The sequence below is a fragment of the Puma concolor genome, chromosome B4 (genome assembly GCF_028749965.1).
Source record: "Puma concolor isolate L17-30 chromosome B4, mPumCon1.1.hap2, whole genome shotgun sequence".
Classification (NCBI taxonomy): domain Eukaryota; kingdom Metazoa; phylum Chordata; class Mammalia; order Carnivora; family Felidae; genus Puma; species Puma concolor.
In genome coordinates, this window is record NC_141673.1 from 69,644,439 (window position 1) to 69,667,657 (window position 23,219).

Sequence of the window (23,219 nt, forward strand, 5' to 3'; positions counted from 1 at the left end):
CTTTTCCCCACTTGTGCTCTCTCTCAAAATAAACTTAAAAACAATTTTAAAAAAAGAAAGAAATGTGAAGTTAGGAACTTTGGAGTTCCAAGCTCTAAGGGAAAAAAAATCTACCTTTGGGATATAATTAAAGTTGTTTCTATAGTTGGGTCCCACCACTAAGATTTTATAATACAGTTAGGGAGAAAATATACATGCATATACATGCATGAAAAACAGGTGTCATGGATAGGATGTGAACTTTCTAGTCTGACAGATCCGTACTCAAACTTTAAATTTGCCTTTTGTACTAGTTATGTGACCCTGGGCAACCTATTTAACCTCTCTGATCCGAACTGTTAAGTAATGAAACCCAACTTTAGGAATGGTGGGAAGACTAGAGAAATGACAGATGAAGTGCCTAACTCTAGAGTCTCAATAAACGGCAACAGTTACTATTATTATTATACTAGAAGTCCAAATAGAGAAATCCAAGAGGGAAGTCGTATTTTGGAGGAAAGATGATGAGTTTGCTTTGGGAACAACTGCAAAAGTTAATGCTGGAAACATGGATCCGACAATCATTCACCTGTGAATTCTATTTTTTTAAATCACTTAAAAAAAAATGTTTATTTATTTATTTTGAGGGAGAGAGCACAAGCACAAGCAGGGGCAGAGAAAGAGGGAGATAGAGAATCCCAGGCAGGTTCCATGTTTGGCACAGAGCCCAGTGCTGAGCCGGATCCCATGACTTGTGAGATCATGACCTGAACTGAAATCAAGAGTGGATGCTTAACCAACTGAGCCACCAAGGTGCCCTCACCTGTGAATTTTTTTTTTAATTTTTTTAAATGTTCATTCATTTTTGAGAGAGAGAGAGACAGAGAGACAGAGTGTGAGTGGGGGAGGGGCATTGAGAGGGAGGCACAGAATCCCAAGCAGGCTCCAGGCTCTGAGCTGTCAGCACAGAGCCTGACGTGGGGCCTGAACCCATCAACCTGAACCGTGAAATCATTACCTGAGGCAAAGTCAGACGCTTAACCGACTGAGCCACCCAGGCACCCCTCACCTATGAATTCTTTAAGCCATAAAAACCGATGATGAGAAAGCAGATGGGGGTGGGGGTGGGGGAAGAGGGTCAGAGACAAAGGAATGGAACAATAGAATTAGTTTATTTATCAAAAGAATTATGCAAATTGATTCCCTGAAATAAAAATATTACATTAAAAATACAGGAAATTCTAATAAAGGGGAGTAATCAAGAGGACCAGTTTCAGCCAAATACAAATATTAAAGAGTAACAAGTTACACATATCCCAGAATTTTAATTTAAGGGTAAATTTGCCAGAGACATCAAATTTCCTCAGGATTAACCTCTGGTTCCCTATACTTTCACCATTTAAATTAGGTATCTTATTGACTAGCTTGTCATATATTTGTAGATTAAGCTTATTTTTACTTTTATAAGTGCTAACAAATCTTTATCCTATTTTTTTCTATTATGGAACTCTTATTTGGTGTCACAGAAAATTTAAGAAGGAATCACAGGGTATTTTAACCCTAAATGTTAATGAGGGACATGGAAAGAATGCTCTCAAATTAACCTAAGCTGTTAAATTAAAAATGAATAAAGATACATTAACCAAATGCAAGGTGTGAAAAATTTGTGGACCCTGATTCGAACAAGTTGTTTAAAAAACAAACAAAAAACCCACCACATTATTTTTTAAAGACAACTAGAGAACACTGACCACGAACTGGGTATCAAATAATATTAAAACATTACTATTTTTGTTAGATGTGATTTGGTATTGTATATATATCTAAATAGTTAAAAGTACTTTAACAATTAAAGAAATAGACTCTGAATTATTTATTGGCAAAAAGAAATAATGTTTGATATTTGTTTTAAAGTACTCCAACAGGGGCACCTGGGTGGCTCAGTCAGTTAAGCAACTTCAGTTCAGGTCATGATCTCATGGTTTGTGGGTTCAAGCCCCACATCGGGCTCTGTGCTGACAGCTCAGAGCCTGGAGCCTGCTTCAGATTCTGTTTCCCTCTCTGTCTGCCCCTCTCCTGCTCATGCTCTATCTCTGTCTCTCAAAAATGAATAAATGTTAAAAAAAATTTTTAAGTACTCCAATAAAAAAAATGATAGTGGTGAAGAACAGATGAAACTAAAAAGGCAAAATGATAATATTTTAAGCTAGGTAATAGATACATGATGATTTATTGGCTTTTGTGTATGTTTGAAAAATGTGTACAATAAAAAGTAAACAAATGACAAGAAGAATTAAATAGATCAAAATATACATCAGTGAAACAAAAAGAATTAAAACACTTACAGAATATACCAAATGAGAAATTCTAAAAGTCATGTTTTCTTTGACCACAGAGGTAATATTATTAGGTTTCCTCTTGTATTAAAAAAATCATACATTTCTTTCGACAAAGCTAATTTTCAAACAGGTTGTATTATGCTGCAAAATTTTTAAAGTACCATTTAAATTATCTTTTAAGAATTAGGTCTTTTGCATGAGAGTGCAAAATAGATTTCTTTTAGGATGCAGTAGTTTACCTTTTCTTACTATTTATTTATCATGAACTGCTAGACCATAAGCCATAACTCTAACTCAAGTGCAAATGCAAATATAGGTTTCAAAGTCATATTTTGGGAATGATCACTCTTGAGGAATATTCTATACCATCCAGTCTATTCAAGAGGAGCTATTTTTGTATATCAGGGTTTTGTTTTTTTTCAAATCAAAGTGGAAAAGCCACAACTCCAGCAGTGAGTGACCAGAAAAGTAAAATTACAAAAAGGATATAAAACAATTCTGTGATTTATTCTGTAATGTAAAATTAACTAAACCTTAGAATAAGACTAAAATTTAAACATTTCAATATGTGTTAGAAAAATACAAATTCATAATCTAGTCTCAAAATAAATTCTTTACTAAGTAGTAATGAAATACTGTGTTCAATTGTAGCTACAGATTTTGAAAGCCACTTATAAAATGGAATTGATTGAGGTAAATAGGATGATGAATACACCAGACACAAGGACACCTAAGATCCAATTGAAGGAACAAACTGAAAGAGTGTCCTCTAAAACATAGGCAAGTAAAGAGAGATACTCTGAAACAGCTTTAGGGAACAAGAACTAGATTTACTCTAACTGTGATATAAAAGAGATGATACTTAGTCTAAATGTACAGATCTTTTGAGAACAGAATGGAAGGCAATAATAGAAATCTTTGGAAGAGAAATCTTTTTGAGTTTGGGAAAGTTAACCTCAACGCTTAAAAATGAGGGTTTGGGACAAAGTAATATCTAATAATCTTTCTACTGTAACATTCTCTTATGCTCTTAAACTATCACATTTTTTTACTCTAAGCATAAACCTAGACAGACAATCAATACATATCAAGCCTGGCTTATAAAAACACATCGAAATGCAAACAAAAAATTATGTTTAGTGGTAATGCCTTTCTTAGTTTTTACAATGTGCTAGTCTGCCAAAAATCTAAGCAGTAGCACTCTTAAGAAAATACTGAAATGAGAATTCCTGTGGCTTTTGCTAAAATGATCTTGGCTATGACTAAATGCTGCCCCCTTGAGGCGACAGATCTGCCTTCTGATGGATCTGGAAGATACCAAGATTCAGTTTATGCCCACCATATCAGCAATGATTCCTATGTGAAGAACATGGAACTGAGGAGAGGCATATATAAAATACCTTAAGTAAGTACATCCTTAAGTAAACTATTTTTATATACAAGAATTTAGCATGTCTTCAGATCATGGGATTAAGAGTTAGAGTTATGTTCAACATGTGTTTCACATGTTCCTGAAAAAGGCAAGTCTTTAGGTAAATATTTATAAGTAATTTTATTTTTTTTACTCATTTTTTATTTTTTATATGCCAATCTATTTTTTTTTTTTTTGTCTCCATAAGGTACCCATTTATGAACAGTGGAAGGAGGCAGAGCCTTTGGAAGTAGTTATACTCTAACCTGAAAATATAACAGACTGAAAATAAGCAGCTACAAATAAAGAAATCTGCTTTATTTTGTATTTATATAAACTACACAACTAAATACTACTTAAACACAAAATCTATGGTGACATCATTTATTTTCATCCTCTTTTTTTGTTGTTATTTTTTTTCTGTAATGAAATTAATACAGCTGATTAATGGGATTAAAAAGGAACAAAATCGAGAAAAGGAACATGAAATAACATTGGTTTTAGGAAGGATTACCTGTTGGCCATTCTCAGCAGGGACATTTCCCTGCAGTCTTTTCAGCCCTGCACATTCTGCAAGTCTGGAAGTCCCTTCTTGGGGTCCAGGTGCCTCCTTTACATCCCCAAACCCCTTGAAATGGTGGAAATAACAAGGTTTGGCTGAAAAAATCACATTTAAAATTCTCTATTTCATCTATCCCTTTAAGGTATCAATTCAAGCAGTGAATAAAATGGTATTAAACCAAGGTCTATATGAAAGAAATTTAAAGAATCTGGGCAACAATGGAAATGGCTTTTTCTATTAGCAGGCTCTTAAGAAGGCCCAACAGCCTGCCCTTCAAAGGAAACTTATGATCCTATCTTGAACAGTTGATCTTTTTTAGGCTTTATAGGTACTTTATGTGAAGGTAAAACACACCTATACCTTTATTGAGTACCTAACTCTATAGCAGTCACCATGCTAAGTGTTATACATGAGAACCCTGGTTGTTAATTCTCACTCATAGACACCATGCGTGCTATCTCTTTTTCTTTGCAAAGCTTTAAATTTCTACATGCCAGCCAAACACTAATTTTAAAAATAAAGAATGTAGCTATTTTATTTTTTTTTTATTTTTTATTTTTTTATTTATTTTTGGGACAGAGAGAGACAGAGCATGAACGGGAGAGGGGCAGAGAGAGAGGGAGACTCAGACTCGAAAACAGGCTCCAGGTTCTGAGCCATCAGCCCAGAGCCTGACGCGGGGCTCGAACTCACAGACCGCGAGATCGTGACCTGGCTGAAGTCGGACGCTTAACCGACTGCGCCACCCAGGTGCCCCAAGAATGTAGCTATTTTAAATAAACTACATTCTTTGGGAGAATATATAGAAGAACACATTCTTCAGATTAGGAATAAAATGTAATAATTTTATGACTTGGATTAGGTGCATATACATCCAATGTATTAAGAAGATGTCCTGAAATTATCATTTAATGGCATGCACATTTGGTAACATAATAGTTCAAATAATCAATATATACCAAAGGACTTTCTAGAACTTTACAAAGAAATCTTTTTTAAAATAGTGCATAAATGGGTTAAGAGTATAAATCTTCATTTCAGACACACACCCAAGTGTTCAGTCCTGGACCACCGCATATTAGCTGGTGACCTAAGGCAAGTTACTTTGCATCTTGGAGCCTCATTTCTAAAACATCCATAACAATTTTTACCCAACAGAGTTACATAAAGGATTAACTGAGGAAATGCTTTAGTACAAAGTTCCTAACACAGGTCCTAGTTTTAAAAAGTATTGTTGTTTGTTCTTTGTTACTTAAGTATCATTATTGAATATAGTCACACTGGAAGATTATGGACACAAAAAATGAGGGTTGATAGTTCCACAATAATGGAGTTTTTCTCTCACTTGGCTTAGTCTATTATAACTATTTAGGATTATAAGGGAATCTGAGAGGAAAAAACAGAGTTAGGAACATAATCAAGGTGAACTGGTTAATTATTAAATGTAGGAAAAATATAAAGATCCAACTTACTGAATACTATGTGCCAGACATTGCACCATTAAAAAAAAATTAATGTGCTTAATGGATGAAAAACTCAAAGAGTAGCATGGCAGTTTGAGTAAAACTGATTTCGTATTTTTCACCAAAACTCAGTATTAATTATTGCCATGTACATACCACAACTAAAGAATACTCAACCTATTTAGGTACCTTGCAATAAAGATAAACCTAAGCAAGGTAGTACTGACATATGAATTCAAATCTCATTATACCTCCAGACAGCACTGTCCAGTTTTATCCACCCACATGAAAAAAGATGCATATCAGTGGATGAAGTGTTCTGAACCAAGGGATTCTTTGTTCTTTCATCTTTTATTCTGCTGACCCCTCCACTGCTAAACTTGGTACTAATGCCAACAATGGCCATAGATCTGCTGTAAACACCAAAAGCACAGAGGCGAAACCCAAGTCAGAAGACTGCTAGCAGAGCTGGTGAGTCACAGAAGGGTCTGGCTACGGAGTACTTAGGAAAGAGAGTGAAGAAAAAGTAATCCAGGAAATAGGTGACAGACAACTGTCTGTGAAGTAAACCCCTAGTTTCAGTGGAAACAGCATGCAAGACTGTCCTTAAAAACTTTACAGGCAGAATGACCCTCAACTCAGTAGCACTGATGCTAGAAAACACTTGTATTTACTAAAGTGTACAGATCAGATAGGAGATATTAAAGAGGGAATAGCAATAGCAGAAACATGATAGTAGGGCAAAGGAGTAAGAAACACAGCAGCAAGAATATCAGAATAGCTGAAAGAAACTGAAATTATAACACTTTTTAAAGAATAAAGGCAACTAAGTCAATATGTAAATATAATAAGAACACACTTGATAAAGTTCTTATGGATTCATCTTTTTTTTTTTTTACAAAAGAACTGTGAAACAAACCATAAAAACATACATCAAAATCAAATACAGCAACTCCCTTTTAAAGTGGTTTTACCCAAAAAATAAATAAACGTTGAAAAAAAAAAAAGTTTAAAAAAAAAGGGGCGCCTGGGTGGCACAGTCGGTTAAGCGTCCGACTTCAGCCAGGTCACGATCTCACGGTCCGTGAGTTTGAGCCCCGCGTCAGGCTCTGGGCTGATGGCTCAGAGCCTGGAGCCTGTTTCCGATTCTGTGTCTCCCTCTCTCTCTGCCCCTCCCCCATTCATGCTCTGTCTCTCTCTGTCCCAAAAAATAAATAAACGTTGAAAAAAAAAAAAAAGTTTAAAGTGGTTTTAGCATCCCCTTCCAAAGGAGACCAAAAGGAGACTAACTTACATTTAAAAAGTCTCTAAACAGCACCTGGGTGGTTCATTCAGTTAAGCACCCGACTCTTGATTTTGACTCCGGTCATGATCTCACAATTTGTGGGTTCCAGACCCGCACTGGGCTCTGCACTGGCAGCGCGGAGCCTGCTTGGGAGTCTCTCTCCCCCTCTCTCTGCCCTTCCCCCACTCGTGCACATGCACACACGCTCTCTCGCGCGCACGCTCAATAAATAAACATTTAAAAAATTCTCTAAAAGATGTCAGATTAGCAAGTACTCCTCTATCTTGGGTCTATAAAATTACTAATTTGGGTCTATAACAAAATTGAAAAGACTTCAAACCACGTGCTAAAGTTAACAACTGAAAACTGTATAATACCAAAAAACACCAAAAAATAAGAGCACGAGAACCTGAGTACATCAGTGAGCAGACACAATTACCTTTTCAAGATGAGGCATGGAACAACAGTGCATTTTTCCCTAAAATCCTATTTACAAATCAGAAATTTCTAAGAGCAATATGATAGCAGAACGACTTACCTGTGGGACCACATTCTGTACGTATGTTGGTGGATGCTGTTGCTTTTGCTGAACAGCACTTTCTATTGCTACTTTCGCTACAGTGCTTGGATCTGCTCCTGCTGGCACCGCAACCATTGTTGCACTGCAGCCAGCATTGTTGGGGTCACTGATTGTAACAATTCTAACTCCTACTTTATTTGGAATTCCTGTGACTGTTTCCCTATCATTATCCTCTGCTGGCCTCTTTACAGTTTTGCATTCTGCTGTGCCATTTGTAGACCGAACGTCAGATGACAGGGCAGGAGAATGGGACACTCTTGATCCTGAGTGGGGAACTGCTACGACTTGATGCCCCTGTATAACAGAGGTTGTAGAATGTGGTGAGACAACTACACTTGGGCGTTGCTGAGGCACATCTGAATTCAAACTTGAAGCTAGAGGTCCATTAGGCAAATCAGTACCACTAAACTGCTGTGTCGCCACATTTGGAGCCTCCTGTATACTGCTCACAGATGGTGAACCACCCAAAGTTAATATAGGTCCATTAGAAATTCTTTCTAGTTGATCACCTTTGGCAGTATCTTGCTGAGTGGCATCTAAAGTCCCTTGTGGTTCCATTGGAGATATCTCGCCATTTCCTACATGATTGGAAGTTTTGTGATTTGGAATGTTTTTGCTTAAATGAGAACCATCTCCTTTATCAAAATCACAGATTCCATTAACCAGAGGTTTTTTCAAATCACTTTTGATATCCTGCATGTCGATTTGTTCTGAGTTCTGTTTTCCGGATGTTCCATTCTCACCTAATTCTAACGATGGCCCATTACTGATTAGTGAGCACTGATTAGCCTCACTTTGAATTTTCCCTGAGTTTGAAGGAGGTAGACTTGAGTCACTGTACTTTCTCCCATTTAAAAGACTTCCCACTTGCATTTCATTTTCCTTTGTATCCCCATTGCTGGTGTTTGTGGTTCCTCGTCGGCAGGACGGGTTCTCCATGACTTCAATCTTACGTTCATGAACATGTAAACCTGTTGCTTCTTTTGCTTCCTCCTCCTTTTGGCAAATTATCTTATCACCTTTGAACGGGGGAGTAGCAGTAGTACAGGATGATTGTCCAGCTGGAGATGTCTGAGTGGCTGGAAGCGTTTGCACCTGAAGTCCAACTCCTGCTTGCGTCCCACTCATAGTAATTCCTGCTGGAGCAATGAGCTGAGTTGCATTTCCCTGACTCACAGTTGCAGTTGCAAAACTTGTATTTGGCACAACTGTTATGGTTACCTGGTTGCCAGAAGTCCCTTGGAAAATGGTTGCTGGGCTATTTGAGATCAGTGGGCCTGGCAATATTTGTAAGTTCGAGATGGGCACAGTTTGCACTCCCCCTGCAGGTGGCATTGCACTTTGGACCAACTGAACATTTTGCTGCCCAACCAATAGCTGCTGAGCAGAAGTTTGCCCCTGCACTCCAAAACCTGCTGCTTGGTTATTGGCCACCTGGTATACCACCTGAGGGCTAGGAGCTCTAGCATTATTAGGGGGAGGAATCTGTGGAGCTGGGAGAATTAGCTTACCACCTGGTGTTGAAGGACCACGCTTTGGAAGCAGCAACTGTTTTATCAGACTTGACTCACCAGAAGCAGGCTGACCAACGCCTGCATTTGTCTGCTGTGGCTGAACTTGCATCTGTACTTGTTGTGGCTGCTGAACCTGTACTTGTACCTGTTGTGGTGAGGGCGCTGGTGAATGCTGCTGCTGCTGCTGCCTCTTCACAGACAGCATCTGACTGACGGTAGGAGGTGGTCCTTGTGACTGAGGGGCGGAAGAAGATGACATGGCAGTTGGGACTTGGTTATTAGTAGCTGGGGCAGGTGATGGTGAGGAAGATGGAGTTATGTTTGGTTGCCCAGTTAGCTGAACTGTCTGACCAGCTGGAAGAGCTGCTGGATTAGCAAGAACAATTTGGTGAATGGCTGGTGCATAAGTTTGACCTTGTTGAGCCGGCTGGCTTACAATCACTACGCTTTGTTGGGTTGGCTGCTGTGGTTGTTGAATGGGCTGTTGTACCACTGTTGATGAAACTTGCTGAGAAGGGAGAGGTTTTGGTGCAATGTTCTGAAACCCTACTCTTGAGGGTTGTGGACTTGGGACACCAGCAATGGTAACCATCTGTCCTGTAGCTACCTGAAAATTCTGTACGGACGTTGCTGAGACAATATTGGATGCAGAAGTTGTTACGTACTGTGAAGGTGCTATGATAACGGTGTCTTGTGGCTGGCTACCAGCTGATGTTTGTTGAGATGAAGTTTGCACAGGCTGGGGTGATGTGGTGATTAACTGTTGACCCTGTGAAACTGTAGAAGTACATGCTGGTATGTTCTGTACTCTGCCAAATATATGACTCTGTGGGACAGCTTGTTGAATTACTGTAACAGGAGTGCCGGAAGGTATCTGTCCTGGTACCACTGTGTGTAATGGAGACTGTTGTGGAATTACAGATGGATGATGAAGCAATGTCTGGGAATTTACAACTGTAACGGGTTGTGGTCCTGTACTATGATTCTGAACCACAGAACTCTGAGCAGCTCCTCCTCCCACAGCAATACTAACAGGAACTGCTGTCTGGGGTAGAGAATTCTGAATTACTGTAGCCTTAACAACTTCACAAGGAATTGGAGCTTTATTTTGAATGACAGTCACTGGAGCATTTTGCTGCTGGTGGGTATGAACTGTAGGATTTGGTGGAATTCTTGAAACAGTCTGTGCCACAGTATGAACACCTTGTACTGGAAAAGACATTTGTGTTGCAGTCAAATTTGAAGATTGGTTGGTAACAGAAGTCCTCTGAAAATGGTTTCCTACAGTTTGTGGTCCATGAGGGATTCCTGAAAAATAGAAGGGAAAAGCCAAAATTTGTAATGAAATGACTGAAAGCTGCAGGTAGGCATTATTTTACTTAATACAAGAAAAAAATAGTTTTAGGAAATTAACATCTAACTACTTTGCATCACACGAATATGATAATAAGTAATAGAATAAGCAAGAAAATGCTACTGGAAAAACAAGGAAAAATTATACATTTTAAATTTATATAATATCCTTTTTCATTTTTTTACTTATTAAGTCAGTAATACTTAAAACTCAAAAATTAATACCTGCAGGTGAAGGACTTGGAGATACATCAGGAACAGAATCAACACGAACAACAGGAGTAGAGACTGGTTGCTGCTGATAGTACATCTGAATGGGAAGTGGTATAGCCCTCCGTTTTACTCCGACCACATGAATATGTGCCTGCCCGTTGCTGCTGGAATCCTCCACTCTCTTCACTGTATGATTTGGAAAGACCGTTCTGTAAAGTACATACATACTTAGTTTTGTTAACTAGCACACGAGCAAAAAACACTGACTTCTAACAGTGTTTACATAACAGCAGCAGGACATTTGCTGCTACTCATTATGAACCAGTATGATTCATATGGTTATAGATTCTGTAAGGGTAGGGAGCAAAGAAAAAACATAAAAGATCAATTCTCCAATTTTTAAAATCATTATTTATTAACACTGTGGGGGTTTTAAATAATTCTATTGCATATATAATTAACAAAAAAGCTGCATCTAGGCAATCAGTGTCTATTTTATGAACTTTGCAAAATATCAAAAAGCTTTGATATCCGATGACAAGAGTTTTAGCTATAGACTATTATTCAAGACTACAAAGGGCGAAAGTCATGTCTCTAACATATAACAGTAGGTAGAAAAGTTTCTCTCTTCTTTCTTTGATAAGCCTTCTAATATTCAAATACAAACACCAGGTTTGATTTCCAAAATTTCCTTGTATTTAAATTTTCACCCTTACTACAACCTAGCCAATATTTCAAGTAGTAGAAATATTTAAAACTGGATAGTTATTTTGTCTAAAGAGCAAGAGGTGTTCTAAGTGATATACATGAACTTTGTTTGAAGTTAACAACTATGCATCCTACCTAAGACATTTATAAAATCCAGTTGAAGTTAGGATTCCACCACGAGCTAATTTACTGCACGTTGAGAGGTACTCAGAATACATTTCTGCTCGAGAGACAGAACAATCTGGATTTACTTCAAAATGAGCATTTAGCCTAAAAAGGAGAAAAATAAATGGCATTATGCATAGTAGATTATAGAAGAGTTCATATTTAAATATAGCAAAACCATCTGAAGGCAATGTATTATTAAATAATATTTATGCCTGTTAATCAAATTTCTCTCATGTTATTAGCAAAAAATGCACGTTAGGTTTTAGATTGATGAAACCAAATAGAAAGAGATTAACCATGTGATCATATTTATTTTAGTATAAAAAATCATGAACAACAAATATAAAAACTGTGCTCACATCCCAGTGAGAACAGGGTTGGTCTGTTGGCAACAAATACTCACTCTACAACAAGTAAGTGTTATTCAACGACTATCTACTCAATTTCCTGTCTTGCAATAAGTAAAATATAACAGAAATTCCCAATAATGAGCTATTTCCATCGGAGATGAGGAAAATGGAGGAAAAACTGAGCTAAAATTAAACTTGTGTTGCTTCTTGGATCAAATTGCTTGAGAAAAACTTACCCAAGCTTCCAACTACTCCTTAAACAATGATACTTCTTCCATGCTGCACACTCCCATTCCCCCATTTCAGAGACTTTTATTCCTAATCCATTACAAAGTAATTCAAACTTCAGTATGTCTTTTTCATATAGTGACTTCCATCCATACAGAAGTTAGGATTGGAGGCCAAATTATCTTCACAGGATTCTTTTCTAGGATTTACTATATACACAACAGACCAATGTATAGCTGTTTATATAAACGGACTCAATACTTATGATAAGATAACTTTAAAATGATTCTCTCCTTCTCCACTAGAACTGGCAGAAATATGCAAATGAGATTTATAAGGTCAAATTTATGCCTAATATACACACATTGTGCAATGGATGTGGCACATACTTTTTCCAACTTTCATAATTCTTTGAGTACTGAATTTTCAAAAGGACTAGATACAAAAAACTTTTTTTGGTTTCAGCGTAGAAGACAAACATTTCCAAGTATTATTGGAAGAGATTCATCAAGTATAAGGTGTAAAAATACAGAAGGTGAGGAATAAGCAAAAAATTAGAGATATTTAAAACTATAAACCTTATTTGAGCAAAGTGGAAAAGTCTAGAGAAAACTGCCACAGGAACAAAGATACGAAAGCACCAAAAATATGGAACACAGAATGACAGGAGCATGGAATGGGGGACAAACAATGTTCGAGAATGGGAGAAAAGGGATCAAAGAAAGAAAAATTTTAAAGTAACACATCATCAGAAAGTGATCTTTTACATTCAGTCTGTTAATCTTCTAAAGAGTTTAAGTTGAAATTCATAAACTATGTGGAAGCTATTATCCATGACAAAATGAAATCTAACCAAGTCTCCATTTATTTTTTCAGAAAGTGGCTGACATAGGACTATTCAGTCTTCTCCATAAAATATTATTTTCAAGTTGCTTATTCCTATGTAAACTCACTGGCTCGTCTATCATTTGATTAGTTTCCCCTTACTATTCCCAAAAAAGAAAAACTATCAGTGAACAAGAAGTATTGCTTGTGATGAAAAAGAAGGGACATTTAACAACAAAATCTGGTTTTATTTTCTTAAAGACAGTCCTGGTCAGTTTTAATAAAATACTGATTTAAGAAAAACAGATTTTATAATCTGACAAATCTTATTTTCTACAAAGTCAAAGGGTAACATTTTAACACAAATTTTACTCTGAAAAGAAGTGGTGTACTTTAATGAAATTCTAGTCAAAGACTATTTTAATTCTGAAGATTATGATGAATATTTTTCTTTTAAACTGTTCTAAAATGCAGGTGAAATGATTTTACATTATCCTTTCTTTGTATAAATGATATTCTACTCTGACTAAAAAGAAATACAGAATAAAACATTCTGGATGACTGTTGAAATACATTTCCTTCACCCTTTTGCTTTATTCTTCCCAAGGATAAAGCCTTAATAGAAATAAACCACTTACCACTGACAAGCAAACTTCTCACTATCTATTTCCACTATTCCTGGAGGTGGAGCAACATGCTGTGCTACAACTGCTCTGGAAGCTAAAGAAAAAAATACATTAGCTACATCATTTTTAGAAACTTACTTAGTTACTATATGCCATGTTCAGTTCATGGACACTGAAACAATATTTACAATGAATACCTTTTAAAAAAGGTGTATAAACATAATGAAAATATACAAATTTGAGAAAGAAACTTATAATGGAGCACATATTATACCAGGCACCGTCTTAGATGCTTTATATAAATACTCTTTTTTAAATCCTGCAATCATTCCAATAATAATGCTATGGATTATATGGTCAATATCAACTCTGTTTTTCCCATGGGTCAGACACTGAGTTAAATACCTTACATATATTATTTTAATTCTTCTGTGCGGTGGGTATAGATATGGAAATGGAGACTCACTCAAAGTGATTAAAATAACTAGCCCAAGGTCACACAGCTCAACACATCAGTAAATAAGAATCAGTTTAGTTACAGAAGCAGATAGCATCAGAAATCGGAACTTCACTTCCGAATCTAAAAGATTAACATTAACTCTCTAAGTGGCATATATAACACATCTGGGAAAAGGTGAACAAAAAGGTGAACTAATTTAAAGTCCTACATTCAAGAAGGATTTTCCTAAGATTATTTTTCTGAAGAAAAAGAAATCTACTGTAATAATAGTTTTAAAATATACCTATTGTCCGAGGAGAGGCAAGATGGTTGTGTGAAAGAGTACTAGCTGTTCATCTTAAGACGCATAACAATTTCTGAGATTTTACTTATGATATATTTTAAAACAATTCAAATCCAATGAATATGTTAAATAATCTATTATTTTCTAACAAGTTGAGTAGATCTGTAGAAAAATGTTTTCTTTTCTGCTGTATTATATATAAAGGAACTAACGAAAACATGAAAAATATAACATAAACTTAGTCATATGATAATAGGTTATAAATACGAGTCTTTATTTATAAAATTAAAAATTATACTGCTTCAAATAGTTTTTAAACTTATAAAATGTACCCACTATTTTTCAAATAACATTTTAGCAAATAGGTTATAAATGAGTCTTACTTTATTTATAAAATTAAAAATTATACTGCTTCAAATAGTTTTTAAACTTATAAAATGTACCCACTATTTTTCAAATAACATTTTAGCAAAACTCAGGATCCTCAAACAGAACAAATGTATTTCTAAATTATTAGAACCAAAGGAGCTCCAGAGCACAGTCAAATCTGTGAATGATCTAAAGCAATCCTTGACTTGTTTGATGAAGCCCCAAGCTTTCACTGGGATAAGAGCTAATATCAGCCACTTAATGAACATTTGCTCTGTATTAAGCCATTTACATTTACAAAACATGTTTCTTTTTATCTTATTTGTAGGCCTAAATTTAATTACCCTCATTTTGCTAATGAAAAAATAAAGCTCAGAGATGAAGTTTACAAAAGAACACATGACAGAAATGGCAGAACTGTGTATAGCTGGAAAGCCTTCTTTTAGGAGTACCCGATTTGAATCCAGGTCTGTCATATTTCAGATATCATACTGTGACATGCTGTTTCTTAACAGAACAAAATAATTAGAACCCAAGCTATTTTCCTGGTGCAAGCCCAGCTTATCTTTTCTTCTCCTAACTTGATGACACAGTGACAGAAAATAGCCTTCTAGGGCCTGTACCTATATGGAAATCTTCCTCCTTTTTCTTCATCAGTTGTACTATGATTGTACTATGTACCCTACTCAGACTGAAATCTCCTGAATCAATTAACAACTAGTTGAGTGAAACATTAGAAATGATGTTGAAATTATCAATTTCCAGATACTCAACTTTTGTATATATTCCTTTTTAAAACTGCCCTTCTCCCATTTTGGAACAGAAAGTCTTACATCTCATCCATCCTTTAGAGCAATGCAAGTTATGGTTAAATACACGGCTCTGGAGCCAGAGTGGCTGGCTCTAGAGTTCCAGCACTCACTAGCTGTGTAACCGTGGGCAAGTTAATTAACCTCTCTGTCCATAAAATGTGGAAAAGTAACACTGACCTCATAGGTCATTATGAGGATTAGAGAAGTTTAGATAGAAGCCACTTAAAACAATGCCAGGCACATAGTTTTCACTATATAAATGTTAGCTATGATGATGATGATAACAATGACGACGAATGATACAAAAACCTCTAGGGCACCAAAGGGAGAATCAGAATTATTACAAACCACAAAGCTTCTTTTAACCAAGGTATTATGGTAGGGCTTTCTGTCTATATTTTATTATGCTTTACATATTATATTTAGGAGCAATGTTGGGCATTAGATATTGACTATTCTGGTGCTTTGGTGTGTTCTGAATTCAAATATAGAGTGAAGACAATTTTTGTTTAATGTCCTTCCCTCCTCTATCCTAGTAAAAGGGTATTACTTTTCAGGTCGAATCTTGTATAAGTAAAGCATAGATAAATTTTTTAAAGGAATACTGAAGGTGGCGTCATCTTATTTCATTCAGATGACAAAGTCATGGCTTAACTATGTTAGAATTACAAAGTAAGGAGCGTGTCATGGGAACACCTATTAACCACACTTTCTTGGATTGAAAAATAAAGTTGGACTTTATCAAAATAATGGAAAATGAGGTTGATTAAGCAAGATCCTTTTGATAATAAAGACTATTAGTTAGGTTATGTGGCAGACATTTTCTATAACTCAATGAGGTAAATCTGCAGTTCCAAGGTTTTAACACAAAACTACTCAAAGCACATGATAAAAGCACCTTATCGAAAAACTATATTGGTCTCGAACAATATATCCAGTTCCTAACCCAGTGGTCCTCAAAGCATAGTTCCCTGACCTGTAGCATCAGCATCTCATGGGAACTTGTTAGACATTAAAATTCTCAGGTACACCTGAATCAGAAATTCAGGGTATGGAGCCTAGAAATCAGTGTGTAGGCCCACCAGGTGATTCTAATGCACCCTGAAGTTTGAGAACTGGTGTGCTAATACTTCTTGAATGTATCAGGTTAAATAAGGTGTATCTAAGCAAAACAGTCAGTGAGTATAACTTCTAGTCATATCTTATTAATATCTTTTTAATATATTTTCAATAAGCTTAAAAGTAAATGTACTGACTGGGCATCAAATTCTTTTCTGAGTCATATGTTGTTACTTTTTTGATCTCAACAAAATCAAAGAACTCGCGTCAGAAGATCATTAAATATAATCTTAATAATTTTGGATAATTCTGAAGGTCAAAGAATTACTAAGTTCTAACCTTAGCTATTTACTGATGTGAACTAGATTTTCAAATTAAATCTATAAAAAGGAAAAACAGAGATAGAATTAATGTTGAACCCAGTTTCACTCAAGCAATAAAAAATATTCCTTCTGGGACACACTGGAGTTAACACTTTACTGAGAAGTAGGGAAAAAAGTCTCGTCCACTTCATTAAGAGATGAACTTCCTATAGCTACTTTGTCATGTATTGTTTCACATACTGTTGATTTCTAAAACTCGTAATGATAAAATTTTAAACACTTAAAACTTCATAGAGCACCAGGAAATTAAAGAAGGTAAACTAAAATGTCTACATTTATAGCTGAGAAGTACTGATAGGAGTTCAAGGAGAAAGAGGGTATATAAAATTTCCAATATGAAGAGTTTATATATTTTTTTAAATGGATGTTGGTAAGTATCAAGATGATACTGGATACAAAAAGTATTTTAACTTTTATTTCAAAATGTCAATTTAATATACACAAAAAATTTTATTTACAACTATTTAAGTTATAATGAAGAAATTTAGATTTCAAATTAAAAGTGGGTGAAAGGTTATATATAAGTATTCATAGTGATGAGGAAAAGTGAGCAAAAAGTTTGAAGAGGACCATTCCATAAGAAAGCAGTAATAAACAAACAATGGGGGGGGGCGGCACACTATGAATGATACCTAATAAAACAATTAAAAGTTGTCATTCATGATGAGCTAGTAATAAAGTAAAATGCTCATCGGCTCAAAGATGAACTCTTTTAGGTTGTCTTTAGAGGCTTATTCCCACCTCTATCAATGAATTACTATATATATACATATGTGTGTGTGTGTGTGTGTATATACACACATATCACAAACGCTCATCATTTAATTTCGTCCGTTTGCTAAATGAGGACCAAATCTTAGTTTAGGAGGTGGCTTCATTTGTTAAGGTCACTAGTGGGTCAATGGCAAGGCAAAAAACAGTAGCCTTCATCAAAACTACCCTTAAATATTCTTCAAATGGACCATTATGTTTCAGGTTATCAATGATAATTTATTAATTCCTTTCTTTGTTGGACATAGTTTCTCTATGGCCCTCAATTAATTTAATCTCTAGTTTCTTCTTTAAGGATAAGAACATACTCCCACCACACACCTAACTGGCAAAATGAACTGTTTCATTTCTTTGTTAAGGTTGAGAAACTATTAATATTTGACCACTGATTCCCCAATATGCATTGGCTATTTAACATCTATTGCCTGTGAGTGAAAGGTACTAACTAGATTAGTAGTCAAAATTACCTACTGTTTTCATGCTTTATAATTTGCCCAATTCTGTCAGTTGATATCAAGTAAGTTAAATGCACTTATGATACAACTCTACCATATACTTTAGAAGGATGCAGTGGAAGTCAATAAAGTATGTGATATGTATTACACACTTTGTGTGAATAGAGTATATAATTGTGATTCTATAAATTAGAGAAGAGGAGAGACTGGGACCATGATTAAATGAGAGCAGAACAAGGAGCTGGAGAGATGTGATGAAAGTCTGAACTGGGCCATAAGCACTGGCAGTTGAAGACGCCAGGGTATTTAGGAAGATTCAACAAGATTTGGTGAATAAATGGATGTGGTAGTTAAAGATAAAAAATAATGAGATTTTTGCTGTGAGGTTGTGAGGGAAGTTGAGAATGATCTAAATGTATTTCTAGGCTGAAAGGAAGAAGCAGGTGAAAGATAAAGAGGTTTAAGATATATGAATGAGGAGATAGATGGATATTCAGAGCACAGATTGAGAAGAAGCTGACATCTCTGAAGACAAAGGGAAGTTGAAGGAAAATGAATTCAGACGCTAATAAGTTTGTAAGTGAAGGGGTAAGAAGCTGAAGAAACCCATGCCACATGACTTCCATATTAATTGCAAAGTGAGAATACGATCAACTGAGGAAAAGAATATCCTATATTAAAAAATACAAGGAAAGAAAAATGTCTTGGGAATGGTAGGAGGTGGAAAGAGCAGATGAGGTGAAAGATGGATTGTTTTAAGACGAATGAAGTTGAAAAAAGCACTTCCAAAAAAGCTGAGAGTGCTAAAATATAAAAATGATGACTCATATTGAGATAGGAGAAAGAAGTCCAAGGACTGAAGAGAATGATCATTATTAGACAGGTATGAATTCCAATTAAAGACATTTGAGTTAAACAGAACTGACCCAAGGGCCCCGAGGAAGGGTGCACAAGTGCAGGTATATATGTCCATATATGCGTCATGTGTACAAATGCACATGTGTCTAATCCAAGACTCTGATTCTATGGTTTCTGGTCCAAAATTGAAAGTTATTAGGATATATTATACTTATGTATTAGTATGATCAGCTAGGAGAATTATAAGGTCATTCTTGGTATATCAATTTCCAGGGAACAAAATCACAAATAAGTCCATCGGGGCACTTCATCTTGTTCCCACAGTTGTAAATTTCTAATCCCTCACACTCCTCTAAATGTTTTTTTGAAACTCTATTATACTATTCTTCCTCTGACTTACGTTGGTCCTACTGCTCCTGGAACGTATAGTATCTAAGAAATTAAAGCTTACACTCAAGTTCTGCTTTAGCCTATTCCACTATACAATATCAGTTTCCTGTACTGCATATTTAAATTTATCCTTAGTATTAAATCTTACACACCATTAACCATACTGAAAAAACATTATGTAAAAACACTAACCTGGGGTGGATGCTACATGGGTCTGGGTTTGGACTTGCTCTACAGCTTGTGGCCTAATTTCAGATAAAACTTGATGACTGGAACTTGGATGTTCGACGAGTTTTACTGCAGCTAGTGCATCAGGGCCAAACATCTGAATATCCATAGAAACCAGACACACTAACATGTCTAAAATAAATTAAAAACCAATAGTTATTAATCAATAGTATTACCAAACAATGACATTGCTGAAAAACACATGCTGTTAGAATAACTGTTTCTCAAATGCCAGTCCACAAATCATCGTTCATCAGAATTATCTGTGGATCTTTAAAAAAGATAGTTAGGCTCAATCTCTGAAGACTGATTTAGTATCTCTGGGATGGGGATTTGGCATCTTTGTTTTTAAACAATTTCCCAACTGATTCTGATGTGTAGCCAGATTTAGGAACCACTGATATGGAAAGTAACATCTTAAATTTCTCAATAATAGTACTGGCAAGCCAAATCTCTATTAACTCTGATTTTAGTATTTACACCAAAGACAGAAATCATTTTAATCAATGAGTAAAATGTTAACATGATATACTTTCATAAGTATGTTTAAAACTCACAACCCACTAAGGGTGTGTTAAGTTCACTAATTTTAAGGATAGTAGCACTACCAGCAACTTCTAGGAACACAAGGAAACTTTTTCACTCAGCTTCAGTTGCTTAATAGTAGCAGCTGTGGGGCGCCTGGGTGGCGCAGTCGGTTAAGCGTCCGACTTCAGCCAGGTCACGATCTCGCGGTCCGTGAGTTCGAGCCCCGCGTCAGGCTCTGGGCTGATGGCTCAGAGCCTGGAGCCTGTTTCCGATTCTGTGTCTCCCTCTCTCTCTGCCCCTCCCCCGTTCATGCTCTCTCTCTGTCCCAAAAATAAATAAACGTTAAAAAAAAATTAAAAAAAAAAAAAAATAGTAGCAGCTGTTTAAAACTGAAAAATCTGCTCTTCAGAGACAGTAGTTTTGTTGGTTTGAAATCTGATATGTAGTAACAGAAATACAGAAAGGGACATGAATTATTGGTAGCCACATACACCCTGGTCTCTATATGACAGAAGTTTCTTGCTAATCTTAAACAGGCAAAAAAGAATAGCACAAACAAGTGTATCTAATGGGTAATGACCCCTCAAAATAAACAGTACATCCTAAATATCAATTGTGATTTAGCACAGTACCAGACTAAATATTTTGTTTCCTCAATAAGGAAAATAAATATTTCTTTGGTTTAGTCTTACCTATGCTCTTTTCTACTTTTGCAATTTTTGTGCAAGCGACGTCTCCCATTTCAGTGAGCATATATAGCACCTCGAGTGTTGAGATTACAAGCAGCACATCAGGTAAAGTGAGATGACAAATGATCTCTCTGTATGAGTCCTGATCGACATATTCACAAATCAAAACACCATTATCTTCTGCTTTGCAAAGATTTCCCAAAATTTCCATGCCTGAAAAGCATACATGCACAAACATTTATTTGTTTTTTAACAGATGCTAAAAATTTTGTGTGTGTTATACAGTGAGGAAATTAAGTAAGCGCTTACCCCTCATCTTTAAAAATCTATCCCTTGACATTAGGCATTTAGTAACAGTATGAAACATCAGATGAGTAGTTTTGAAATCAACAGGGTCCAATAGAAGCTGGAAAAAAGAAAGGACACTATTGTTGAGGCAGGCTTCTTCCACTGTTGTCAACTTCAAATTTAATAAAAATTAACAACAGTGTTGCGTATGTTTTAAAAAAATGTAGTTACTGTGAGAATAGCCATCACTAAATCTGGAGCATCATTTCAAATATTTCTTTTTTCTAAAAAAGTGTGTGATACCATACCACTTTAGGCAAAACTGTATGTAGGCCTTTCATATTCTGTAAGTACAGCAAATATAATAATCCTATATACTAAAATTTTAAAGTAAATATCACTGCTAACTATTAAAACTATTTTAAGTTACTGTCACATGCTTACCTCAGCTGCAATATTTCCTAATGTGTCAAGGCCTAATTGCCTTAGAGAAATAAAATGACTATGTGCAGAAAGTAATAGGAAACGAAGACAGGTACGATTAGCTGCCAAGAGCTTAACATTGCCCTCCTCAAAGGAAAGATTTCGCAAAATCACTGCAATCTGAAGTACCCGTTGTCCTTCAATATCATTAATGCCCAGCTTTCGAGGTGGATGAAATAAAGATTCCCAAATCCATTCTCCTGATGTACCTTCTGTAATAGAAAATACACATTTTACTTAAATTAATATTTCATTTATTATTATTGATAGTCAAAGTTACTTAAAATTTTTCTCATTGACTTACCATGAGACTTGTTTCTGTCAGAAATGAGGTCACGTACTTCATTATCATCAACAATGTCCTTCCAAAACTGTAATAAGAAATTATAATACTTAATTCTGACATTTGAAAACAACTCTTCTATTACTTTAAAGACAGTCACACATACTATAACTCTATAAAATTTCTATTTAAAAAAAATTCATGTAGATATGTTATATATTTATTTATTTGACATAAATGCTTAACTTTTTATAAGTTTAAGGTAGTTATAAATAAGGTATCATTTCAGACTAGAGTTTCTCAACCTGGGGTTATGGTGCTATTATCTTGTTACCTTTGTACTAATTTAGGGTCGTATTATCTTGTTACCTTTGAACTAATAAAGAAGCACACAGACTATTTGCTTTTCATCTCTTAAGCATTCTAGTATGTATATTTCAAAATAATTGTATTTTATTTTTTCGGAATGAAGATTCCTTTGCATTTAAAGTCACTAGTCTGAGGGGCGCCTGGGTGGCGCAGTCAGTTAAGCGTCCGACTTCAGCCAGGTCACGATCTCGCGGTCCGGGAGTTCGAGCCCCGCGTCAGGCTCTGGGCTGATGGCTCAGAGCCTGGAGCCTGTTTCCGATTCTGTGTCTCCCTCTCTCTCTGCCCCTCCCCCGTTCATGCTCTGTCTCTCTCTGTCCCAAAAATAAATAAACGTTGAAAAAAAAAAAATTAAAAAAAAAAAAAATAAAGTCACTAGTCTGAGAAAAAGTCCACTACCAAAAGGATCCACTGCTCAAAAAACTCACGATAGAAAATATTTGAGAATAAACAAGAATTAGGCATACGAAGAAAAAAAAAAAAACAATGTTCAATAAACAAGAAAAAAGGGCCATAGGAAATCCAAATAACAAAGATATCAGACATGGAATTTTAGATGATCACAGATAATAAATTCAAAGAAATAAGAGATCGAAAAATTTGGCAAATAAATGAAAACTATAAGAAAACTGGGGTGTCTGAGTGGCTCAGTTGGTTGAGCATTTGACTTTTGATTTTGGCTCTGGTTATGATCTCACAGTTATTGAGTTTGAGCCCCACGTCAGGCTCTGTGCTGACAATGTGGAGCCTGCTTGGGAGTCTGTCTCCCTCTCTCTATGCCCCTTCCCCACTCATGCCGTCTCTCTCTCTCTCTCAAAAATTGAATAATAAATAAATATTAAAAAAATATAAAAGCTAAACAGAATTTCTAGAACTGAAAAGACAACTCAATCTAACAAATGATTATATA

At 35.7% G+C, this 23,219-nt stretch overlaps 1 protein-coding gene across 3 annotated transcripts in view; it reads right to left on the reverse strand.

Moving 5' to 3' along the window:
* ARID2 (AT-rich interaction domain 2) overlaps positions 1 to 23,219 on the reverse strand; it is a 172,421-nt gene that overhangs the window by 40,332 nt on the left and 108,870 nt on the right. For 2 of the 3 annotated variants that reach the window (XM_086713597.1, XM_086713598.1), the window contains exons 7-15: positions 21,965 to 22,031; positions 21,622 to 21,872; positions 21,199 to 21,295; positions 20,893 to 21,102; positions 19,637 to 19,804; positions 13,617 to 13,698; positions 11,543 to 11,677; positions 10,712 to 10,908; positions 7,578 to 10,441 (exon numbers count right to left, since the gene is read on the reverse strand). In XM_086713597.1, the coding sequence (XP_086569723.1) occupies positions 7,578 to 10,441; positions 10,712 to 10,908; positions 11,543 to 11,677; positions 13,617 to 13,698; positions 19,637 to 19,804; positions 20,893 to 21,102; positions 21,199 to 21,295; positions 21,622 to 21,872; positions 21,965 to 22,031 (4,071 nt within the window). Of the gene's footprint in view, positions 1 to 4,243; positions 4,358 to 7,577; positions 10,442 to 10,711; positions 10,909 to 11,542; positions 11,678 to 13,616; positions 13,699 to 19,636; positions 19,805 to 20,892; positions 21,103 to 21,198; positions 21,296 to 21,621; positions 21,873 to 21,964; positions 22,032 to 23,219 lie in introns of all 3 variants that reach the window. The other variant, XM_086713596.1, reaches the window with a different exon arrangement.